The following is a 21,415-nucleotide window of genomic DNA, read 5'->3' as shown; positions in this document are numbered from 1 at the left end:
TTATTGGGAATTACAATATAAAATCAGCCTTAGACTCTATTACTCTCCCGAGTGTGCTTGTTTAATGAAATCTGCTCAACTTCTGCTTGTCTTAAGTGTGGTTAGTTGATTGCCTCCTTGCTGTGGCAATCTCATTTGTACAATCTCTCTGGCAACGGTTTCTGGCTTTTATCACCAAAATCTGGTCCTTGTCAGTCCCCCTACAGCCAAGTCTTCTTTTGGTGTTACTCCTGAAATGCCTCCATGGCGGCGGGGTGCCCATAGGTTTCTTCACTGGGTGACCCTGATAATACTGAAAGTGATCCTTTTTTCCTAGTTGTCAGAGAAGGCCCTCTCAGAGCAATCGTGGAGAACAGCCATGATCATGCTCTCACTATGAAGCGGCAACGGGTGCAGAGCTTGGACTCACCGGGAGAGCCTTAAGTTTCAGGCCAAAATGGGAACCCTTTTGGTCTACCTTGACTCATCATGCAAGAAGCAGGATATTGAGTTGTTGATCGAGTGTTTTTTTTCCTCTGTTCTTGGCCAGCTCCCAGGAAGATATGGATGGGGGTGAGGGGATGGGGCTAACTAACGGTGGAAGAAATAACATAGAAAATGCTAAGGGCTCCTTGTACTAAGCAGCAGTAAGCCCAACACCGGCTAACCGCTCAGTATACAGGAAGTACCGCCGGGCTACCGTAGTAGCCCAGTGGTACTTCCCACCCCTAGCATGCCATCATTTCTGGTGCTTCAAAACTTTATTTTTGTAGCACCGCAGTGTACCTGGCGGTAATCACTGGGTACACTGGGTTAGCGCAGGAGCCCTTACTGCTACCTCAATGGGTGGTGGTAAGGGCTCCCTCCGAAATGGCTGTGCGGCAAGTGCTTTACTTGCCATGTGGCCATTTCTTGTAGGAAAGCAAGACTTCCCTTTTACCAGCTGTGGTAAAAGGGGGCCTTGGTGTGCGTGAAAAACACGCACCGACACCAGCGCAGGCCCCCTTTTGCCGCAGCTTGGTAAAAGGGGCCCTAAGTGTGTTATTTTTTGTTGTTATCACCCGTTGTATGATTTTCTTGGAATTATTGTACTTGTTCTGTTGGTTCTTCCTGTTAGCGCTCTTAATAAAAAATATTATTCAAATAACATGAGGGCCAACTTTTCATAGTGCACAACTCATGAGTGTCTCTAGCATTAGCGAGTGCTATTTTTAGCACGCTAAAAATGGTAGCATGCCTACAGCGCAGCTTAGTACACAGGGTCTTTAGACTGTGAGCTCAGTACGGACAGAGAAAGTACCTGAATACAACATGTAAACCATTTTACTTGTGCGACAGAGAGGTAGTATATGAAGAATCTAATAGTGTTCATGTTTATTTATTATTTATTATACCGCCAATGCTGACAATTTATATATATAATTCGCACCTCCAACGTTCTGAAGCTGATTCCGTGGCAGCGTGGCAGTGAAGCTGTGTAGTGTTCGTAGGGTTCGTAATCGCACTCCCGATCACTGCCCCGCCCTCGCGGGAACTCTGTGGTTTCACTTCTGTTTCTGCAGTTCCTGTGGTCCTGCCCTTCTGCAAACAGGAAATGAGGGCGGGACCAGAGGAACAGCTGAACAAGCGGCGTCTGTACTTGCTGTACTTCAGTGTTGCCGGATGAGCAGGAAGTAAACTTTGTAAAGAGCAGCTGCAGAGAAACGAGGGAGGGAGGAGCTGGCAGGCGGAAATGGGAAGACGGGGGCGCGGACATCGGAGAACAGGGGGGCCCGGAGACGAGGGGGGTCCTGAGACGAGAGAGGGAGGGGGGTCCTGAGACAACAGGGGGCTCCTGAGATGAAGGGGTAGAGGAGGGGGGAGAACACTAATGGCAGAAGGTCATTACCTTGCTAGCGCCCGTTTCATTTCAATGAGAAACAGGCTTTTTTTTCTAGTTCTAGATAAAAATATAGAATGGGAAAAGAAAATCAATGTCTAATAGAAAAGAAGACACCAATCATTTAAAGACACACAGCAGATAATTTAAAAAAATTGTAAACAGGTCTGTTCTGTGCAGTAAAACCTGGTTATCACGTCAACTAACTCTGAGGCAGGGCACACGTAGGAGGTAATGAAAGCTAAAGTAACAGATATGATTCAAGCAATGTTTTAAATTTAGGTAAGAACAACTCAGTACAGATGTGGAGAGGGAGGTTGTTTCCATAATTTGGGTGAAAGGAAAAAGAAGGATGAATAATAATAATAATAATAGTAAAGGGTACTGACAAAATGAGTCCTGTCTATTTCATTTTTACCACCATGGTATCTGTAGATTTCTATTCATAGTCGCAGTATCAAAAGTACAAAACAATTTTGAATCCGAGGACATACCTTAATATAATACACATCTCTGTCATCAAAGATCAGTTCCAAGTGCCCAATCTGTGAATTTCTGGAAGCCTCAATTTTTCCTGAGAAAAGTTGAAGATAACAAAGATGTATTAATGTGTATACTCCTGACAGAGCATGAAAATAAACTGTTCTATCTGTGTGTGGATCAACGATGTCTCTTCTGAGCCATTTTCAGGACAGTAGATACTATATCAATATGAAAACCATAAAATGCTAAAAGCCTTTGTTCTGCATATTATTCACAGTAGACAAACTATTCAAAATCAAAATATAACATCCATGATTTAGGTGCAGGAAGTAGATTATCCCAAACTCAGCAGAAGCAACAAGTCAGCGTCATTTCAGCTCTGCGAATCATTAAACCATTGTAAAAGAATCTGCACCAGCAATATAAATGTAAAAAATAAGATGGCATTTGCTACCTACAAACAAGAAAGATTTATTTTTTGCCTTGTCCTCTTTCCTTTCTTGCAGCATCTATTAAATATCATTTCTCAGTACCATCTGAGTCGCACTGTGTATTCTGCTTACGATGTAATATCCTTACTGAAAGACAATGAGCTGTAGACCATACATATCGATGATCAAGGAGTGGGAAATGAGAAATCAAAATACAGCAATCAAACATAATATCCAATAGTAACTTACAAAACCAGAGTAGACAATAGAAAAAAAAATCAAATTATGCCCAAAAGGATGCAGTTGAATCTGTGGACTCATTTGGAACAGTATCAATAAAGGAATAGTTTTTCACCACTTTGGACCATCTTGGTGCTTCATGCCTTCCACTTTTGAGGTTTGCATGCCTACATGCAAGGTGCTTAACTTATAGTATTCTTATAACTTATGCATGTTTACAGTTTTATTTAAACTTTGTATACCACGTAGTCACCAAGGCAATCTAAGTGGTTTATGATACACAAATATAAAACCAAAAAACAGAAAGAACTACAATAAAACAGGATAGCACAAACATTCAAGCACATGCATTCCTAAAATACAAACACACTATCCATCATACCAATACAAGTAAAGCATCTGGATCTTAATTTCAGCAGGCTTAACAGGAAAAGCTTACTGAAAAAAGTATGCTTTAATAATTGCTTGCAACAAGGCACAAGTATGGTACCAGAAGATTAGAGGGTGACCAATGTAATGTTGATTTTTTAAAAAGGTTCCAGAGATGATCCAGAAAATTATTGATCAGTGAGCCTGACGTCGGTGCCGGGCAAAATAGTAGAGACTATTACAAAGAACAAAATTACAGAGCATATTCAAAAGCATGGATTAATTAGACAAAGGCAACATGGATTTAGTGAAGAGAAATCTTGCCTCACCAATCCATTACATTTCTTTGAAGGGGTGAACAAACATGTGGATAAAGGTGAGGTGGTTGATATTGTGTATCTGGAGTTTCAAAAGGCGTTTGACAAAATACCTCATGAAAGACTCCAGAGGAAACTGGAGAGTCATGGGGTAGGAGGTAGTGTTCTATTGTGGATTAAAAACTGGTTAAAATATAGAAAACAGAGAGTAGGGTTAAATGACCAGTATTCTCAATGGAGAAGGGTAGTTAGTGGGGTTCCCCAGGGCTCTGTGCTGGGACCACTGCTTTTAACATATTTATAAATGATCTAGAGATAGGAGCAACTAGTGAGGTAATTAAATTTGCTGAGTGACAACATAGTTATTAAAAGTTGTTAAATTACAAGATGATTGTGAAAAATGACAAGAGGACCTTATGAAACTGGGAGACTAGGCATCCAAATGGCAGATGGCATTTAATGTGAGCAAGTGCAAAGTGATGCATGTGGGAAGGAGGAACCCCAAACTACAGCTTCGTAATGGAAGGTTCCACATTAGGAGTCACCAACCAGGAAGGGATCTAGGCGTCATCATTGATGATACGTTGAACCCTCTGCTCAGTGTGCGGCAGTGGCTAAGAAAGCAAATAGAATGTTAGGTATTATTAGGAAAGGAATGGAAAACAAAAATGAGGATGTTATAATGCCTTGTATCACTCCATGGTGCAAGCACACCTTGAATATTGTGTGCAATTCTGGTCACCGCCATCTCAAAAAAGATATAGTGGAATTAGAAAAGGTACAGAGAAGGGCAATGAAAATGATAAAGGGAATGGGACGATTTCTCTATGAGGAAAGGCTAAAGCTTCTAGGGTTCTTCAGCTTGGAGAAAAGACGGCTGAGAGGAGATATGACAGAGGTCTATAAAATAATGAGTAGAGTGGGAATCTGGACCCCAGGGCCTTCGGAGCCTGAATCGTTTGTTTACTTTTTTCAAAAATAGTCAGAAGACAATTTTGAGTGGGCCAACAGGGAGAATGGGTTGGCATGATGTATTTCCTCTCCACCTCCACCCTCCCCACCAAACTTAAAAGTGATTACCTTAGCTGGTGAGAATCCCCAAGCCTCACCAACTGAAGACATCCTCAACTTGCCAATCGGAACTACAAGGCAGTCAATACAGGGCTCCCAACCACCGATGTTGGCACACCACACCTGCTCAGTTCTCGTGTATGAACTGGTGGCTGGGAGCACAGTGCTTCAGTGTTCTGATAATTATGTGTTTGGTGAGTTGGGGATGTCTTCAACTTGCAGGGCTTGGGAATACCTGCCAATTAAACAAATGGTGTGTGCCACTGCTGGGTGGGCCTGAGCTGAAAGTGGGTGGGCCCAGACCCACCCATGGCTATGCCTTACCTAAACAAAACAAAACCAAACAAACCCAAACAAGATAAGAACTCATCAGATGATGATAGGCTCAAACGTGTGTGGCTGTTTTTAATTTTTATTTATAAAGATTTGTAATATAGCTATACAATGGGACATTGTGGCTGTTTTACTTTATGACTTACCTTCCATTTGGATCTTCTTTCTGGGGTGTACAAGCTGTATTCTGAATTTTTTCTGTGGCACATTAAAGATCAGGTCAACACCAATATCTCTCTTCAGATATGACTTTGGAGTTCCCACAAAGAAATGTAGGGCTGCTTCACTTGGAATCCAACTGTCCTTCTAGAAAAGCAACAAGATGGAGATTGGCCCAGTGACTTTGAAATGAAGAAAACTTTGAGCATCTTGAGATATTTGTCACAGCTCAGTAAGGATAATCCTTAAATGAATAAGATCATCTGGCCTGCATCTACTGAAAGTTTGGAAAACAGAACTTAACATGTATTGCTTATATATTAGTAATACTAGAGGATACCTGTAGACAACATACCGGTGCTCTCAGCATTTGTTCCACCTCAGGACTGGTCCCACCTTCCACTGAACCCAACCAAGGTACTCTCTCAGCCCTTCTTGCCAGCAGGCTCTCTCTCTCCCCTCCTCCACCCCTCCAATGCACCCTCCCTTTTTGTCTGCTCTCTTCCACTTCTCTGCTCAGCTGTCTGCCATGCAGTGGCATTCCTAGGGGGGCTGACACCCGGGGCGGATCGCCGATGCACCCCGCCGCCCGGGTGCAACGCCCCCCCTGCATGCAGCGTGATACCCCCCCCCCCCCCGGGTGCACACCGCTGGAGGGGTGCCACGCGCGCCTGTCCTCCGTTCGTTCCATGCTTCTTCTCTGCCCCAGAACAGGAAGTAACCTGTTCCAGGGCAGAGAAGAAGCATGGAACGAACGGAGGACAGGCGCGCGTGGCACCCCCCCCCCCCCACCCCGAGCGGCGTGCACCCAGGCGGACCGCACCCACCGCCCCCCCAGGACGCCACTGCTGCCATGGCTTTCTCTAATAGCCAAGATCCTGTGGGGGCCATGACACTTCTGCTCCTATAGTGCTGCTCTTTGGTTCTGCGTACTGACATTTGCAAGGGGGAGATCCATGGTGGGAGTAATTGAGACTCGTTATTGGCATGCTGGGAGAAAAGATAATGGGTACAGTCACTGTCCAGCAGTGATAGACAGCCCACTTTTGTATCTGCTATTATAGATAGGGCTCAATTTAATGAGATTCATTTTAACAACTGGAATGAAGAATATGTGAAAAATACCTAATCAGCAATTGCAGTAAAATTGATCTTTGGAAGTTATTAGTCAAACAATGGCATTAATTGTGGCCTGAAAAAAAGCTATTTGGCACATGGAGGAGAGGCTAGCGTGTATGGGAACCACTGTCGCTCTGACTTTTGGAAAGCCAGAAAAGAAGGTAAATTGGGGGATAGAAGGAAGGGGGATATGTCAGACTAGGGGGGGGGGGGGTGGAGCAGCGCCAGGGCAGCAGGACATCCCCTTGCCTCAGGCAGCAGACTGTCGGGCCGCCCCTGAGTGTGAGTGACTGTTAGGCAGACTGGATGGACCGTTCAGGTCTTTATCAGCCATCATTTGCTATGTTATGTTATTATGTTGTAGAATGTTGTAAGTTACATGGTGTGAAAAACACAGTATCTGCCCTTACATGAGGAGACCGCCAGAGGGCGCTCTCCCACTGAAATTGGGAAAATGCCCATTCTGGTCACTAGAGGGAGCTCCAGGGATTGAGCTGAGTATTGGCATGTATGGGCCAGTAGAGGGAGCTCCAGAGAGATAGCTGCGGGGAGTGAGAAGAGGCTTCTAGGCCAGATCTTTCTGGAACCAGAGGGGCGAGGTTTCAAGAGGTGGGAGGTTTATTGGACACCTCATAAATAGCTTCCTCTTAGCAGAGGGGGGAGGTTTGCCTGAAAGAGAGGAGTTTTGCCGAGGGAGAGAAGATGGGAGCCTGGAGGCCTGAAGCCTGGACTGTGTGATCCTGGTGCTGTGGAGGAAGGACTGTGTGTCCGGGATTGTGTGTCCGAGAAGGTAAAGCAGGCTGTAAAAGCCTGGGGTTAGAAGTCCCAAAATATGGAGGTTGGAACTGTGAAGTGGTTAAAGTGAACAAACAGCCGTGGGGTGGAGGATAGGACCGTAAGGTCAAGGTGAATAAGTGTGTCCTATCCAGGGGAGGTGGCTGTTATACCCTGAGACCCAGATGTTCCCCAGTAAATGGTCTCAGGAGGGTGAATTGCAGTCAAAGAAGAGTTGGAAAGCCAGGTTCCCAAAAGACTGTGACCTAGCTCTAATAAACTGAATTTACATTCAACCAGTTAATTTGCATATTTTTGAAAGCAGAGGAAGCTGTGCTATCTTCTAGAGAAGGATGACCAGGGGGCCCCACCAGAAGAACTGGTAAGGTGGATTGGTTACCAGGAGATACAGCGGGGAGGCCGGGCCAGGACTGAAGGTTAATGAAGAGGTCACCCTGAGGGAAAGGGGAGGCCCAAACATAGAGGCCCGAGTCAACGCAGTCACAGAGAAATCTGGTTTCAAGGTGGTTCCCTGAGGCAAAGGGCTGGTGAGGCTGGGCAGGAGCCACTAGAGGGCCACTGCACACCAGAGAGCACCCCTTTGGGCTTACAAATGGCACTATACCTTGTTGAAATAACCACCTGGAAACAAGGACATCAGAGGATCCCTGCTACCCTTGGCAGTTGAATAACACTGTCTGAAAGCTGAAGCCAAGGGAAGAGCAGAGGGTTGGTCAGACCCAGGCAGTAATTGTATCCCCAGGGAAGTGTGCAGAAAGGCCAACAGACTACCCGCTGGTTCTGGAGGACCAGAGAACTCAAAGTGAAGCTGAGTGGAAAAGGCATCAGTCTCCAGAGGAGTGGGAACAGTTGAGTTCCGGAGGCGAGTTGGAGGAGTTCCAGAGACCAGATGAGTGGCCAGAGTGTGAAGGTGGTGTCCAGGAGGTTCCTGAAGCCCGGCGAGGGCACCTTATCATTATCACAATGGGTATCTGCAGCACTTAGATGCTAACACCAGCTTTTTTTTTTTTTGTTACATTTGTACCCCGTGCTATGCACATATTGTATACAGGTACTTATTTGTACCTGGGGCAATGGAGGGTTAAGTGACTTGCCCAGAGTCACAAGGAGCTGCCTGTGCCTGAAGTGGGAATTGAACTCAGCTCCTCAGTTCCCCAGGACCAAAGTCTACCACCCTAACCACTAGGCCACTCCTCCATTGTTGCTACTATTTGAGATTGAAGTTGGCCCTTGCAGATCACCAATGTGGCCTGCGCAGCCTTCTACATGGAATGTTGCTAGTGGAATAGCAACATTCCATGTAGAATCTCCAATAGTAGCAACATTCCATGTAGAATCTCCAGTAGTATCTATTTTATTTTTGTTACATTTGTACCCCGCGCTTTCCCACTCATGGCAGGCTCAATGCGGCTTACATGGGGCAATGGAGGGTTAAGTGACTTGCCCAGAGTCACAAGGAACTGCCTGTGCCGGGAATCAAATTCAGTTTCTCAGGACCAAAGTCCACCACCCTAACCACTAGGCCACTCCTCCACTGTTACTACTATTTGAGATTGAAGTCGGCCCTTGCAGATCACCAATGTGGCCGCGCAGGCTTCTGCTTCTGTGAGTCTGACGTCCTGCACGTACATGCAGGACGTCAGACTCACAGAAACAGAAGCCTGTGCAGCCTTCTACATGGAATGTTGCTAGTGGAATAGCAACATTCCATGTAGAATCTCCAATAGTAGCAACATTCCACCTAGAATCTCCAATAGTATCTACTTTATTTTTGTTACATTTGTACCCTGCGCTTTCCCACTCATGGCAGGCTCAATGCGGCTTACATGGGGCAATGGAGGGTTAAGTGACTTGCCCAGAGTCACAAGGAGCTGCCTGTGCCTGAAGTGGGAATCGAACTCAGCTCCTCAGTTCCCCAGGACCAAAGTCTACCACCCTAACCACTAGGCCACTCCTCCTTTGTGGCTAAATGTTAATTTTAGACACATATATACTCAGATAAGCAAGTATTCTGTAAAGGGGAAACAGCTGCTTACGTGTTGATGTGATGTCTTTCATCAGATTCCTATTTCATCTATGAATTAAAATTAGGACATTAATGTATAGCTATGTAATATCTCCCATGAGAGTGTAACTGGATTCCTTCCATGCTCAACACCCACTTCCTTTATCTGTTCTGGTTTCATGTATCAACAAAACAACAAAAAGAGCTTGGCGATACCTGAGGAATATAGTTATAAGCAGCTTCAAGCAGAAACTGTTTTAGCCCTCTGTCTTGCTTTTTTAGGATAAGCGCTGCTTTCACTGGTCCAGACAGCGGAAACGAGAGGCCACTAACAGTTCTGGGGTAGGACATTTCGGAACAGAAATGCCAACCAAGCAACTTAGACACTGATGAAGAGAGAAAAAGAGGCATTAGAATTATCATTTATTTGACTGGGTCGAAGAAATGCTTTGACTGCCTAGTACATATTCCAGATAGGATTGTACAAAAGCTATTTAAATATAGATGCTTGTATTAATCACATTTTGTACAGTCTTCACTATCTGAAAGCCTTTATGGATAAATTGATCAATTATTATAACCCCAATGATGTACTATGATTGTTCAACTCCAGTAACCAGTTCATAACTCTTAGACTTTTTCCTTACCCTTACACCCTGTTTCATTAACTTACTGGTCCCCTCTTTTGGTTTATCTATGTTTACAACATATGAGGGTAGCAGTATTGTCAGTACCACAGAAAGGGCCCTTTACTAAAGTGCGTTAAACACTTTGAGCCAGATTCAGTAAATGGCACCCAAAGACAGGTGCTGGAAAGTTCTGCGCTAAAGTCATATTCTATAAAGGGCACCTCAACCAAACGCCCTTTACAGAAGAGCACTTAGAGCGGATTCCTGTGTGCAACTTTGGTCGCAAGGACTTACGCCTACTGGAATCTGGCATAAATCCTGGCGCCCATACTTGTTCTATGATTTCTGGGAATGCACCGATGCCCCTCCCATGGCCACGCCCCCTTTTGAGTTATGTGCTATGAAATTTAGGCACAGGTGTTATACAATAGCAACTAGGCCAGATACATGTGCAAATACAAACTGATGCCAATTAACTCCAATTATTGACTGCTAACACCTCATTAACTCATTAATTTGCACACGCATCTGGCCCACGCACCTATATTTGGATGCCCAACTTTGCCTGGCCTTTATAGAATCCAAAGATGAATGCACGGTTAGCGTGTGGTAAGAGGCTACTGCACAAATTGGTTAAGGGGTTGTGCCGTAGTTGCCGCTTACCGGTAAACCATGCATTATTGTACAAATAGTTTTCAGAATTTTTTTCTGAGGGGGCATGCCATGGGTGGAGAGGGGGCATGGAATGCCCACGAGTTAATGCAGGAGCACTTAGCACCTTCTAAATAGGAGATGGTACATAGTCCTGGCAGGTACTGTGTGCTAATGATTGGTTTAATGCACAACCTGCAGTAAAAAATATAGAGGGAATGCTCCCAAAAGTTGCCATATTAAATCTGGACTTAGCGTGCAGTAAAATCCTGTGTTACAATGCATTAAACCCTGATTTTAATGCACTTTAATAAAAGAGCCCCAAAATGAACAACTATTGGGATAATGCCTCTGAATATTGGTAGATAGCTGCTTTGTGGACACATGGCCTACTGATATATGAACAAGTGCTTTTGAATACCTGGCCCCTTATTTCTACAGTTAATATTGTAGCTGAACTGCTCTATTGTCTACAGAAGAAATTCCCAGTTATTATTTCACCAAGATATTCTCAGCCAGTGACAGGCAATTGTATTAGACATGACCCACAGACCCTAGCTGTCAACAGATTTGGATCAGTAGCTGTCCCCCGATGCAGTGGCTTACCATGCACAACATTCAGTCATTCTAAAGATCTGACAGTGCACAATTTCTGCTTAGCATAAACCACTAATATTTTAGAAAACAAAATACAAGAGAGAAAACAAGCTATTTCCAGCCACCATCCAAAACTAACAATGCCAGTGAAGGGAAAATGATTTAGCAGGTCAGAATAGTGTATGAAATGAAATGGGCGCTAGCAAGGTTTCCCCCTCCCCCGGTCTCTCCCTGTGTCCCCTCCAAGTTGCATGCGGTCCTCCCTCCCCTCTGTTTGTAGACAGGAGTGGACGTAAGGCTATGTAGTGCAGTGTAAGCAAGGAAGGCAATTTGGTTAATCTCTGTTTCCCCTACTCTGTGCAGCCGTCATCGCCACACACTCAAAAGAAAGCAAACCTGTGAGGTGCTGCATCCATGTTGTCGTTGAGGTGTTGGGGGGACGGAATGAGTGTAAGTCCCTCCCTCGCACCCTCCGACGTTTAGTGTCTCTGGCTGCCTGCCTGCCTGCCTGCCTCCCCCCCCCCCCGAAGCGGTTTTGTCCCGTTTTTGTACACTCGTTTTTGGCGCCATTTTGGTTTTGTCGGCGCACTGGCAGCTGACTGTGAGGCAGGGGGAGGAGTAGGGAAACATGCTCCACATGTTTCCCTACTCCTCCCTTTCCGTTGCGTTCCTTTCGTTCACTGTAATTGTTCCGCCCTTCGACATCACGTTCGACGCGAGGGCGTGACAGAGAGACATGGTCAGTGGACAGGCTTCACCACCACGAAGTAACGAACCCTTCACGGAAGTGGGTGGAGCTTGGGGCTTCATCAGAACGTTGGGGTTGCGAATTATGTCTGGATGGGGCGTGGCTGAGGGCGGGTGTATGAGTGAGAGTGAGTGGTGCTGACAGGCTACAACATTACAGGGCTTCAGTGTTTCCCTGCCACACAGTAAGCTTCAGAATTGGAGGTGAGAATTATTTATAAAGATGTGTGTTTGAGAATACTACACTCAGGGCCCCTTTTACCAAGCTGTGGTAAAAGGGGGCCGGCGCTGGCATTGGCACATGTTTTACACACGCGACGAGGCCCAGGGCCGTCGAGAGATTAGGCCGGGCCCGGGGCAAGGCCGCCCCGCCTCTGCCCCCCCGCTGCCCCGCCTCCGCCCCCCCTACCGCTGCCGCCCCCCCATCGCTCCCCCCGCCTATGCAGTCCCCGGTCTCACCTGCCTGCTTCCACGGCTCCAGGCCCCCTTCATTCAAAGCGGCAGTCGCAGATCGCATTTCTTCTGGCCTTCCCTCCCTGTGTTCCGCCCTCGTCTGATGTAACTTCCGGTTTCTGCAAGGGCGGGACACAGGGAGGGAAGGCCAGAAGAGATGCGATCTGCGACTGCCGCTTTGAATGAAGGGGGCCCGGAGCTGAGGAGGCAGGCAGGTGAGACCGGGGACTGCAGTGCTGGCGGCCTGACCCGGCCCCCCTTGGAGGCCCGGGCCTGGGGAATTTTGCCCCCCCTGCCCCCCTCTCGGCGGCCCTGTTCAGGCCCCCTTTTACTGCAGCTGGTAAAAGGGAAGTCTTGCCTTCCTGCAGGAAATGGCCATGTGGCAAGTAAGCATTTGTCGCATGGCCATTTTGGGGGGGGGGGGAAGAGCCCTTACTACCAACCATTGAGGTGGTGGTAAGGGCTCCCACGCTAACCCAGCACACGGCACTGCCCAATTACCACTGGGTACACTCTGGCACTGCGCTACAAAAATAAATAAATTTTGTGGCGCTGGAAGTGACTGCGTGCTAGGGGTGGGAAGTACCACTGGGCTACTGCGGTGGCCCGGTGGTACTTCCTGTATAGCGAGCAGTAAGCCCACGTTGGGCTTACCGCCGTTTAGTAAAAGGAGCCCTAAGAAATCTGGATATTTTACTCTAACATTCAAATGAATTTTCAGATTATAAATGCACATATTCCCTAGGGACCTAGAGGTATAAATGAGTAAATGTTGAGTTCATTGATGTCTAATCGAGCTCAGTGTGTGCATCTGTAGCACTATCACTACACAACATCACAGACATAGTGCTGCTGCCTTCTGATAAGTTACAGAACATCAAGGGGCGAGGCCTCTGAGGTTACACCAATCTCAGTGGAGCTCCCAGGGCCACTCCAAATCTCCGCCAAAATGCTTGGATCTTCTCAGCAATTGGTTCTGGTATTCAGAGAATCTTCTTTGGCTACCTGTAGCTGGGTGTGCATTAGAATTAAGTTCTAATTGGAAAACACTAGATTCACAGTGATAGAACAGGAGTTGTACAGCATAGAAAGGATGCCTGCAAACTTACCTTCTTCACTTGTACAGGTCTTTGTTTCTGTACTGTCTTTGGGAAGATCAATCTTCCTCTCAGTTCCATCCATACTTACAAGATAAAGTTTAGAGCTTCCAGGAAAAGAGAAAACACAAAAATCACAAACTAACTTCTGCAAATCTTTGAAGACACATCTCTTCAACAAGGCCTACAAAGAGAACCCATAACCTTACACAACTACCTCACCAATCCACCCAGTCATTAAAGTCCACCTTCTATCCTGCATAACACCTTCCCTCTCTCTTCCCTTACTCAATCTTTGTACATAACCAATTGTATCTGATATCATGGAATGATTATATCATAACCAAACTCTGTAAGCCACATTGAGCCTGCAAATAGGTGAGAAAATGTGGGATACAAATGTAATAAATAAATAAATTTCTCCTGCATTACAGCTTTACTCTGAATGCTCATCAAGCAATTGCTCCTGGTTTAATAAATACCCCAATAATAAAAAATATTTTAGTTATTCTGGTCTACTAAGTTATCAAGAGTGATGTACTGTTTGGAGCTTATTTTACTTCATCCTGCTCTTCCCCACGGTGGTCTCCGTATTGTCACACTCACTCCTGCTGCAGTAAGATCAGTGAATCTAAGACAGAAATGAGTGGATAACTTTGTATTGGTCGTCTAGGTGAGGAAATGGATGCCCTCAACCAGCCGTTTAAACTTGCTGAGCAATGAGCCTTGTATAAAATACACAAGACACCACCGAAGAAACATGTTTAACTGGCTTCAAAAAGGAAGATGTTTAAAAGAACTAGGAGCATTACTAGTTAGTTTATACGTATAAATAGCATCACAGAAATGCATAAGGCACAAATTTGCAACTTACACAAATTAGTGTCAGATTATCAGAGAGGAGCTAATTAGAGAGCATCCACTGAAACTCAACCTTTATGCAAAGGGAGTTGGTTTTACATGCCAGTAAAGTAAGCAAAATTCACTATTTAAGCACTCCTCCAAACCAGGGGTGTAGCCAGGCTTCGACGGGAGGGGGGTCCAGAGCCCGAGGTGAGGGGGCAAGTTTTAGCCCCCGCCCCTGCTGCCGCCCCCCCCCCCCCCCCCGCTGCCGCTGCCACCAACAACTTTGACCCCCCCCTGCCGATGACCCTCTCGACCCCCCTCCCACCACCAACCCTCCCCCGCCATCGCCTACCTTTGATGGCGGGGGACCCCAACCCCCGCCAGCCAAGGTCCTCTTCTTCCGGCGCAAGGCTTCGTTCTGTTTCTGTGAGTCTGACGTCCTGCACGTACAACGTCAGACTCACAGAAACAGAACGAACCCTTGCGCCGGAAGAAGAGGACCTTAGCTGGCGGGGTTGGGGTCCCCCGCCAGGAATGGTAGCGGATGGCGGCGGTGGGAGAGGGTTGGTGGCGGGAGGGGGGTTAAGAGGGTCATTGGCAGGGGGCCCAGGGCCAAATCTATGGGGGCCCAGGCCCCCGTGGCTCCACGTGGCTACGCCACTGCTCCAAACTCCAGGTTCAAATCAGAAGTTTATGTGACTTGAAGCCGTGGGCTACCTTTGCTGGCAGGGGACCCCAACCCCCGCGGAAGGCTTTGTTCTGTTTCTGACGTCCTGCACGTCAAGGCTTCGTTCCGTTTCAGTGAGTCTGACGTCCTGCACGTACAACATGGAGGACGTCAGAAACAGAACGAAGCCTTGCGTGGGAAGCAAGAGGACCTCAGCTGGCGGAGATTGGGGTCCCTTGCCAGCAAAGGTAGGCGACGACGGCGGCGGCAGGTTGGCAGCGGGAGGGGGGTCAAGAGGGTCGTCGGCAGGGGGGGGCAAAGTTGGTGGCGGGGGGGTCGGCAATGGCGGGGGGGGGGTCGGCAGCACCAGGGGGGCTAAAATGTGCCCCCTCACCTGGGCTCTGGACCCCCCTCCCGCCGAAGTCTGGCTACGTCCCTGGTGTGAACTTACTGCACAGCCATTTCTTTTTATGGCCTTTTCACCCGCTGCGGTAAAAGGGGTCCTGGCGAATGGCAAAGACAGCAGCCACCACCACTAGTGCAGGGCCCCATTTACCGCAGCTTACTAAAAGGGCCTTTTAGCATGGATCATCCTGGCGCCTAACTTTGGATGCCATTTATTGAACTCTGCCCTGAATACACAGAGCTCTGTTTTATGCATTTATGGTATGATAAAGAATCCACAGTTTACAGATCGCCTAAATACTATTGATCTTAGCTGAATATTGCAATAATTGACTTGTACCTGAAATCAATTATCTCCATGGATTCTTCCGGAGTATTCAGGAACACTTTGAGCTCTCGACCCTTTTTCACCTGGACTCCACCATCAAGGTTAGTCGATGTTCTTATCCCAGTTATCCATTTCAGACCAGCTTGTCCCAAAGCCCCCACAATTCCCATTTGGGCTGATAGTTGGATGAGAGCACTGTCAGGTTATACAGGCAAACATATTTTCTGTTTAAAGACATTTTTCTTTCTCAAAACAGAAGATCATTGTAGTTTTCTACATAGTTTGTACACTGTATTACCTTTTCTGAACAAAGCTTAAGCAACAGGAACTCTATATAGGCAGTGGCGTTCCTGGCCTGGATGGCACCCGGGGCGGAACGCCGATGCGCCCCCCCCGGGTGTAGTGTGCCCCCCCACTAGATTACATCTCCCCACCCTCCGGTGAAATGACACCCCCCCCCAGGTGTATGCCGCTGGGGGGGGTGCCGCGGCGCACACCTGCTCCTCCGAGTTCGCTAAACTTCGTTCGTTCGCTGCAGCTCCCTCTGCCCCGGAACAGGAAGTAACCTGCTCCGGGGCAGAGGGAGCTGCAGCGATTGAGCGAAGTTTAGCCAACTCGGAGGAGCAGGCGCACGCTGCGTCACCCCCCAGCGGCGTGCACCCGGGGTGGACTGCCCCCCCCCCTTGGTACGCCACTGTATATAGGGCCAAACTTCCACCTACTGGCATTATGCCTGTTGGTCAAATAAATTCTTAGCTGCTGCCTACAACCATGCAACTCTACTCAGGTCAATGGGAGTGGTTCTAGGGGGTTTCGGCATCTGTGTGTAAGAAGCCACAAGGCCTTGAATTTGGAGGCTCTCCTGAGATTTGGATCCTTATGCTGCAGGCCAAAAATTAGAAATATCACTCTTCTATTTCAAGCGCAATGATTTGGTTCATTTTCATGCCCTTATGCCACAAGTGACATGAAAGTTCTGACATGTTCTTCCAGATGTAAATGATCTCATCAAGGAGAGGACAGACATTAAAAAAGGAAGGTGAAGTGAGGCAGAAATGTAGGACTATGAAAAAAAAAAAAAGTACGGAGACCGTGCATATCCACTACCCAACTAGCCCTACATCCAGTGTGTTTTTTCTAGCAAAAAAGGTGCCAGTACTCAAATGCTAGGCCGCCCTTCAGAATTGGGGTGATCACTGAGGGACCCACCCCACAATAGCCAGGCCTCCTGCAACCAGTCACAGAATCTATGACAAGGCAGAATTGGTGTGTTGAGCCTGAACTCTTGCATTAAAACTTGGGGTCCAAGGGTCAATTTTAGCAGACAATGGAAAAGGTGCCTGTACTCAGTAGCCCCAAGTACCCCTGCCTACATCTGAACCTAGAATACTACTATTTTTTATTAATTGGATGGTCCCTCACTGAACATCCCAGTGTACTGTGTTCCGCATCCCATCACTCCCAACATTACTCAAGAGCAGCTAATAACATTTTAATGTTTCTTCCTATAGCACATAGATCACCTTGGCTTAATATATCCATTTATGAAAAAGTCTGACTGTCGTTTGAAATCCACATTCCCTTTAATTTTTACTTTCACAGCTCCAGAGGCAATTAAAGAGAGTTGAACTGGAAATCCTGAGATTGCCGGGAATGTTAATTCTTCTGTGGCCAGACTCAGTCTTTTACCATATTGAACTTCTTGACCCTGTTGCAAAAAAAAAGGAAAATAGCTAGGCTCAGCCTACAAACCAAACCTCTTAACTCTGCTAGCTTTTGTACATACCATGTTTTTACCACTCTGACTCAAGTTCAGGGCAGGATTAAGGAATAGGCAAACTAGGCCTAGTAGAGAATGACATGGGGATGGGAACCCGCAGTAACCACGGGGATGGGGACGGAAACAGAGCGCGAGGATGGGGACAAACTTTGTCCATGTCACATTCTATTTTGAAGCCTGTTAATGAACTGGACTGTTATTTATGTTTGCTTGATGTAGACGACAATACTTTTATTTTTTTGGAAAAACAAGCAAACATGCTGGCCACAGCTAGCAAAATTTGCATGGGGGATCGTGTACAACCTGCTACCAGCACAACTTCTATTGCAGGAGAGATTGTGGAAGACAGGAGAGCTAGACTGAATCCTTAGATTGTTGATGACTTCTTGTTCATCCACAGATTAAAAAATCATAACAGTGCTTCATAGGGCATATTTCTCCCCTCTAGGGCATACAGAATGGGCTGTATTTTGTACCCATGGACTTTTTAACAGGGTGGATTAGGATTCCTTGGGGTAACAGAAGCCAGCTATTGTTGGGGTTGGAAGGGTCGAGGGTGGTGGTGGTGGGAGGGTTATTATAGCTGCTCATTGTTATTACTGTTTTCTATTTGTAATTCATACACAACAGTTGCACAGCATATTGTTCCTTTTTATACTTTAATAAAAAGATTTAAATATAAAATCATAAATGTTCGAGGTTTCTGCAGATGAGAACAGAGCCCACAGGGATGGGACAGGGACGGGACGGAGACAGGGTCTGCGGGGACGGGACGGGGTTGGAGATGGGGCCTGTGAGGATGGGTTAGTTGACCCTGGGTCCCATTTTATTCAATGGAACCTGCAGTAAAATAACACATTTTAATGGTAAAATAATGCATGTTAACAGAAGCGCATCTTAGTAAATATGGAGAGCACAACCATCATCCATTAGTGTCACAGACTGAACCGAGAGGCAGAGGAACGCAGTGGCGTTCCTAGGGGGGGCTGACACCCGGGGCGGATCGCTGATGTGCCCCGCCCCCCGGGTGCAGCGCCCCCCCCCCCCCGGAACAGCGTGACGCACCACCCCCTCCGGCGAAAGAACCCCCGATCCCTCGATGAAAGAACCCCCCCCGGGTGCACGCCGCTGGGGGGGGGGAGGTGCCGCGCGCCTGCCGGCTCTTCGTTTTCATGCTCCCTCTGCCCCGGAACAGGAAGTAACCTGTTCCGGGGCAAAGGGAGCATGAAAACGAAGAGCTGACAGGCGCACGGCACCCCCCCCAGCGGCGTGCACCCGGGGCGGACCGCCCCCACCGCCCCCCCCCCTTGGTACTCCACTGGAGGAACGACAGAGCAGGAAATCTGAACCACCCCTTGCGTTCCACAAATGCCTTCTTCCACAGCAGGACTGAAACACAATGGGGTGAACTCTGTCAATGTCACTGCTAAGCTTAAGCTTGTATAAGGGCAAATAAGGGGTTTTAGCTTCCAGTACTGCTAAGATGACAGCTATCAGAGAGCTGCCAAGTTTCTCAGTTCCAAGTGGGAGATTTAAGGCCAGTCATGAAATCTGGACAACCGCAGCCAAATGCATTATGGGACTTTCAGCACTGATTTCAATAGTTGAATCAAGAACTATAAATACCATTTGTTCCATCAAGGTATTAGCTTGAGATCAGGACTGGCCAAAAAGCCTGTTTCCTGCAGTTGGATAAACCTTGGCAGCTCTGCTTTCATAAGTATTAGATTCACGTGAAAACAATAAAATATAAGAAAGCTTAGAACTATTCACCACTGTCACAGATTAGCTCAGAATCGCCTTTTACCTTCAGAAACTTGAGAGTGAGCTCAGCCAGGCTCAGGGAGTATCGCTTCACATCGGCCTTCATGTCCTCACAGTCCAGAAAGCGAAGCTCATTTCCAAAGATCTTCAGGCTCAGCCCACATTTCAGCTCCTTCTTACTCCCCATCCCTTTGGTGAACTGAGGGGAAAAGTGGTATAGAAACATGACATTGTGCAGATAGACAGGCTTGAACGAAAATAACATAGTAACATAGTAGATGACGGCAGAAAAAGACCTGCACGGTCCATCCAGTCTGCCCAACAAGATAACTCATATGTGCTACTTTTTGTGTATACCCTACTTTGATTTGTACCTGTCCTCTTCAGGGCACAGACCGTATAAGTCTGCCCAGCACTATCCCCGCCTCCCAACCACTGGCTCTGGCACAGACCATATAAGTCTGCCCAGCACTATCCCCGCCTCCCAACCACCAGCCCCGTCTCCCGCCACCGGCTCTGGCACAGACTGTATAAGTCTGCCCAGCACTATCCCCGCCCCCCAACCACCAGCCCCGCCTCCCAACCACCGGCTCTGGCACAGACCGCACAAGTCTGCCCAGCACCATCCCCGCCCCGTATGTATTTATTCAGAATTTACTATACCTCACAAATCTGACTAGCAGGACTAGGCACTCTAAAATATTAGTAGTAGAAAGGAACTAAGGGGCCCTTTTACTAAGCCGCATAAGCATCTACGTGCGCCCAACGTGCACCAAAATGGAGTTACCGCACAGCTACTGCGTGGATCTTGCGATAATTTCATTTTTGGCAAGCATCGATATGTGCGGCTAAAAAAAACCTTTCTGCCTCGCATATCGGACGCACGCCAAGTGGCAATTGGTGTGCGCAGGTCATTACCGCCTGGTTATCACATGAGACTTTACCACTTGGTCAATGGCTGACGGTAAGGTCTCAGACCCAAAATGGACACGTGGCAATTTTCATTTTGCCACATGTACATTTTCGGCAAACATTTTAAAAAGGCCTTTTATACAGGTGCGCTGAAAAAGGTGCCTGAGGAAGGTGGTTCTGGCCTTTGAACACTAGTGAAAAAATGTATTGTTAGTCCAATAAAAAAAAAAAGATATCCTCCATATTTTCAGTTTTTTTTTAGATTTCTATTTATTAACTTCCAGATACACACATCCTGTACAACATACCAATATCTTTCCATACAGGCAGGGCCGTGCCTAGGGTCTCTGGTGCCCCCCTGCAGACTATCAGTTGGCGCCCCCCCCCCCCCCCCCCCCGGTGAAAATGATCGCTCACCACTTGCCACACTGACAGGAATTGTCAGCAATATTCTTAGAAACAAATTGCTATACATTGCAAAATAAGATAGCAGATGTAAATTCTCAAAGTGGACATATTCCAAACGCTAAAATGAAAATAAAATGATTTTTTCTACCTTTGTTGTCTGGTGACTTTCTTTTTCCGATCATGCTGGCCCAGTATCTGAGTCTGCTGCTATCTGTCCTCTTAACTCCATTTCCAGGGCTAATTTATTTCTTTACTTTCCTCCTTTCTTCTTCATTTCTTGCTCTATATCCATTTCCAGCAATTTCTTCTCTCTCCCTGGGTCCTGCCCTCCCATCCATGTCCATTCTTGTCCCTCTCTGCCCTTCCCTCCTCCATCCATAGCTAGCAATCCTCCTCTCTCCCCTCCCCTCCATTTCCAGCAATTTGTCCTCTCCCTGGGCCCCCATGTCCATCCTTGTCCCTCTCTGCCCTTCCCTCCTCCATCCATAGCCAGCAATCCTCCTCTCTCCCCTCCCCTCCATTTCCAGCAAATTGTCCTCTCCCTGGGCCCCCATGTCCATCCTTGTCCCTCTCTGCCCTTCCCTGCTGCATCCATAGCTAGCAATCCTCCTCTCTCCCCTCCACTTCCAGCAATTTGTCCTCTCCCTGGGCCCTGCTGCTGCCCTCCCATCCATGCCTGCCATAGGCGGTCGGTGGCCCAACTGTTTGGGGAGGCTAAAGGGGGCGGGGTTAAGGGTGGGCCAGGGGCGGAGCTTACCTCCATAAGTGTTTGACAACACACAGAAAAAAAATAAGTAAAAATAAAAGTCACAGTTAATACCTTTTATTAAATTTAGATATTAGATATGTATCATATGTCAAAGAATAAAGTGGTTGCTCAAAGCATATACTAAACACAATCGCTCAACTGCAAAACACTAGGCACAACTTTGTGCAAAAACACACTCAGAA

The 21,415-nt window shown here is 47.1% G+C and overlaps 1 protein-coding gene across 1 annotated transcript in view; it reads right to left on the bottom strand.

The window, feature by feature from the left end:
- LOC115476004 overlaps positions 1-21,415 on the bottom strand; it is a gene marked incomplete at its 5' end in the record, with an annotated part of 269,698 nt that overhangs the window by 168,978 nt on the left and 79,305 nt on the right. Inside the window, 7 exon segments of the mRNA XM_030212099.1 lie at positions 2,353-2,432; positions 5,249-5,408; positions 9,397-9,566; positions 13,367-13,461; positions 15,613-15,795; positions 17,124-17,308; positions 19,188-19,343. Coding sequence (XP_030067959.1) covers positions 2,353-2,432; positions 5,249-5,408; positions 9,397-9,566; positions 13,367-13,461; positions 15,613-15,795; positions 17,124-17,308; positions 19,188-19,343 — 1,029 coding nt within the window.

The sequence above is a fragment of the Microcaecilia unicolor genome, chromosome 8 (genome assembly GCF_901765095.1).
Source record: "Microcaecilia unicolor chromosome 8, aMicUni1.1, whole genome shotgun sequence".
Classification (NCBI taxonomy): domain Eukaryota; kingdom Metazoa; phylum Chordata; class Amphibia; order Gymnophiona; family Siphonopidae; genus Microcaecilia; species Microcaecilia unicolor.
This window is presented reverse-complemented; position numbering and strand designations above follow the sequence as displayed.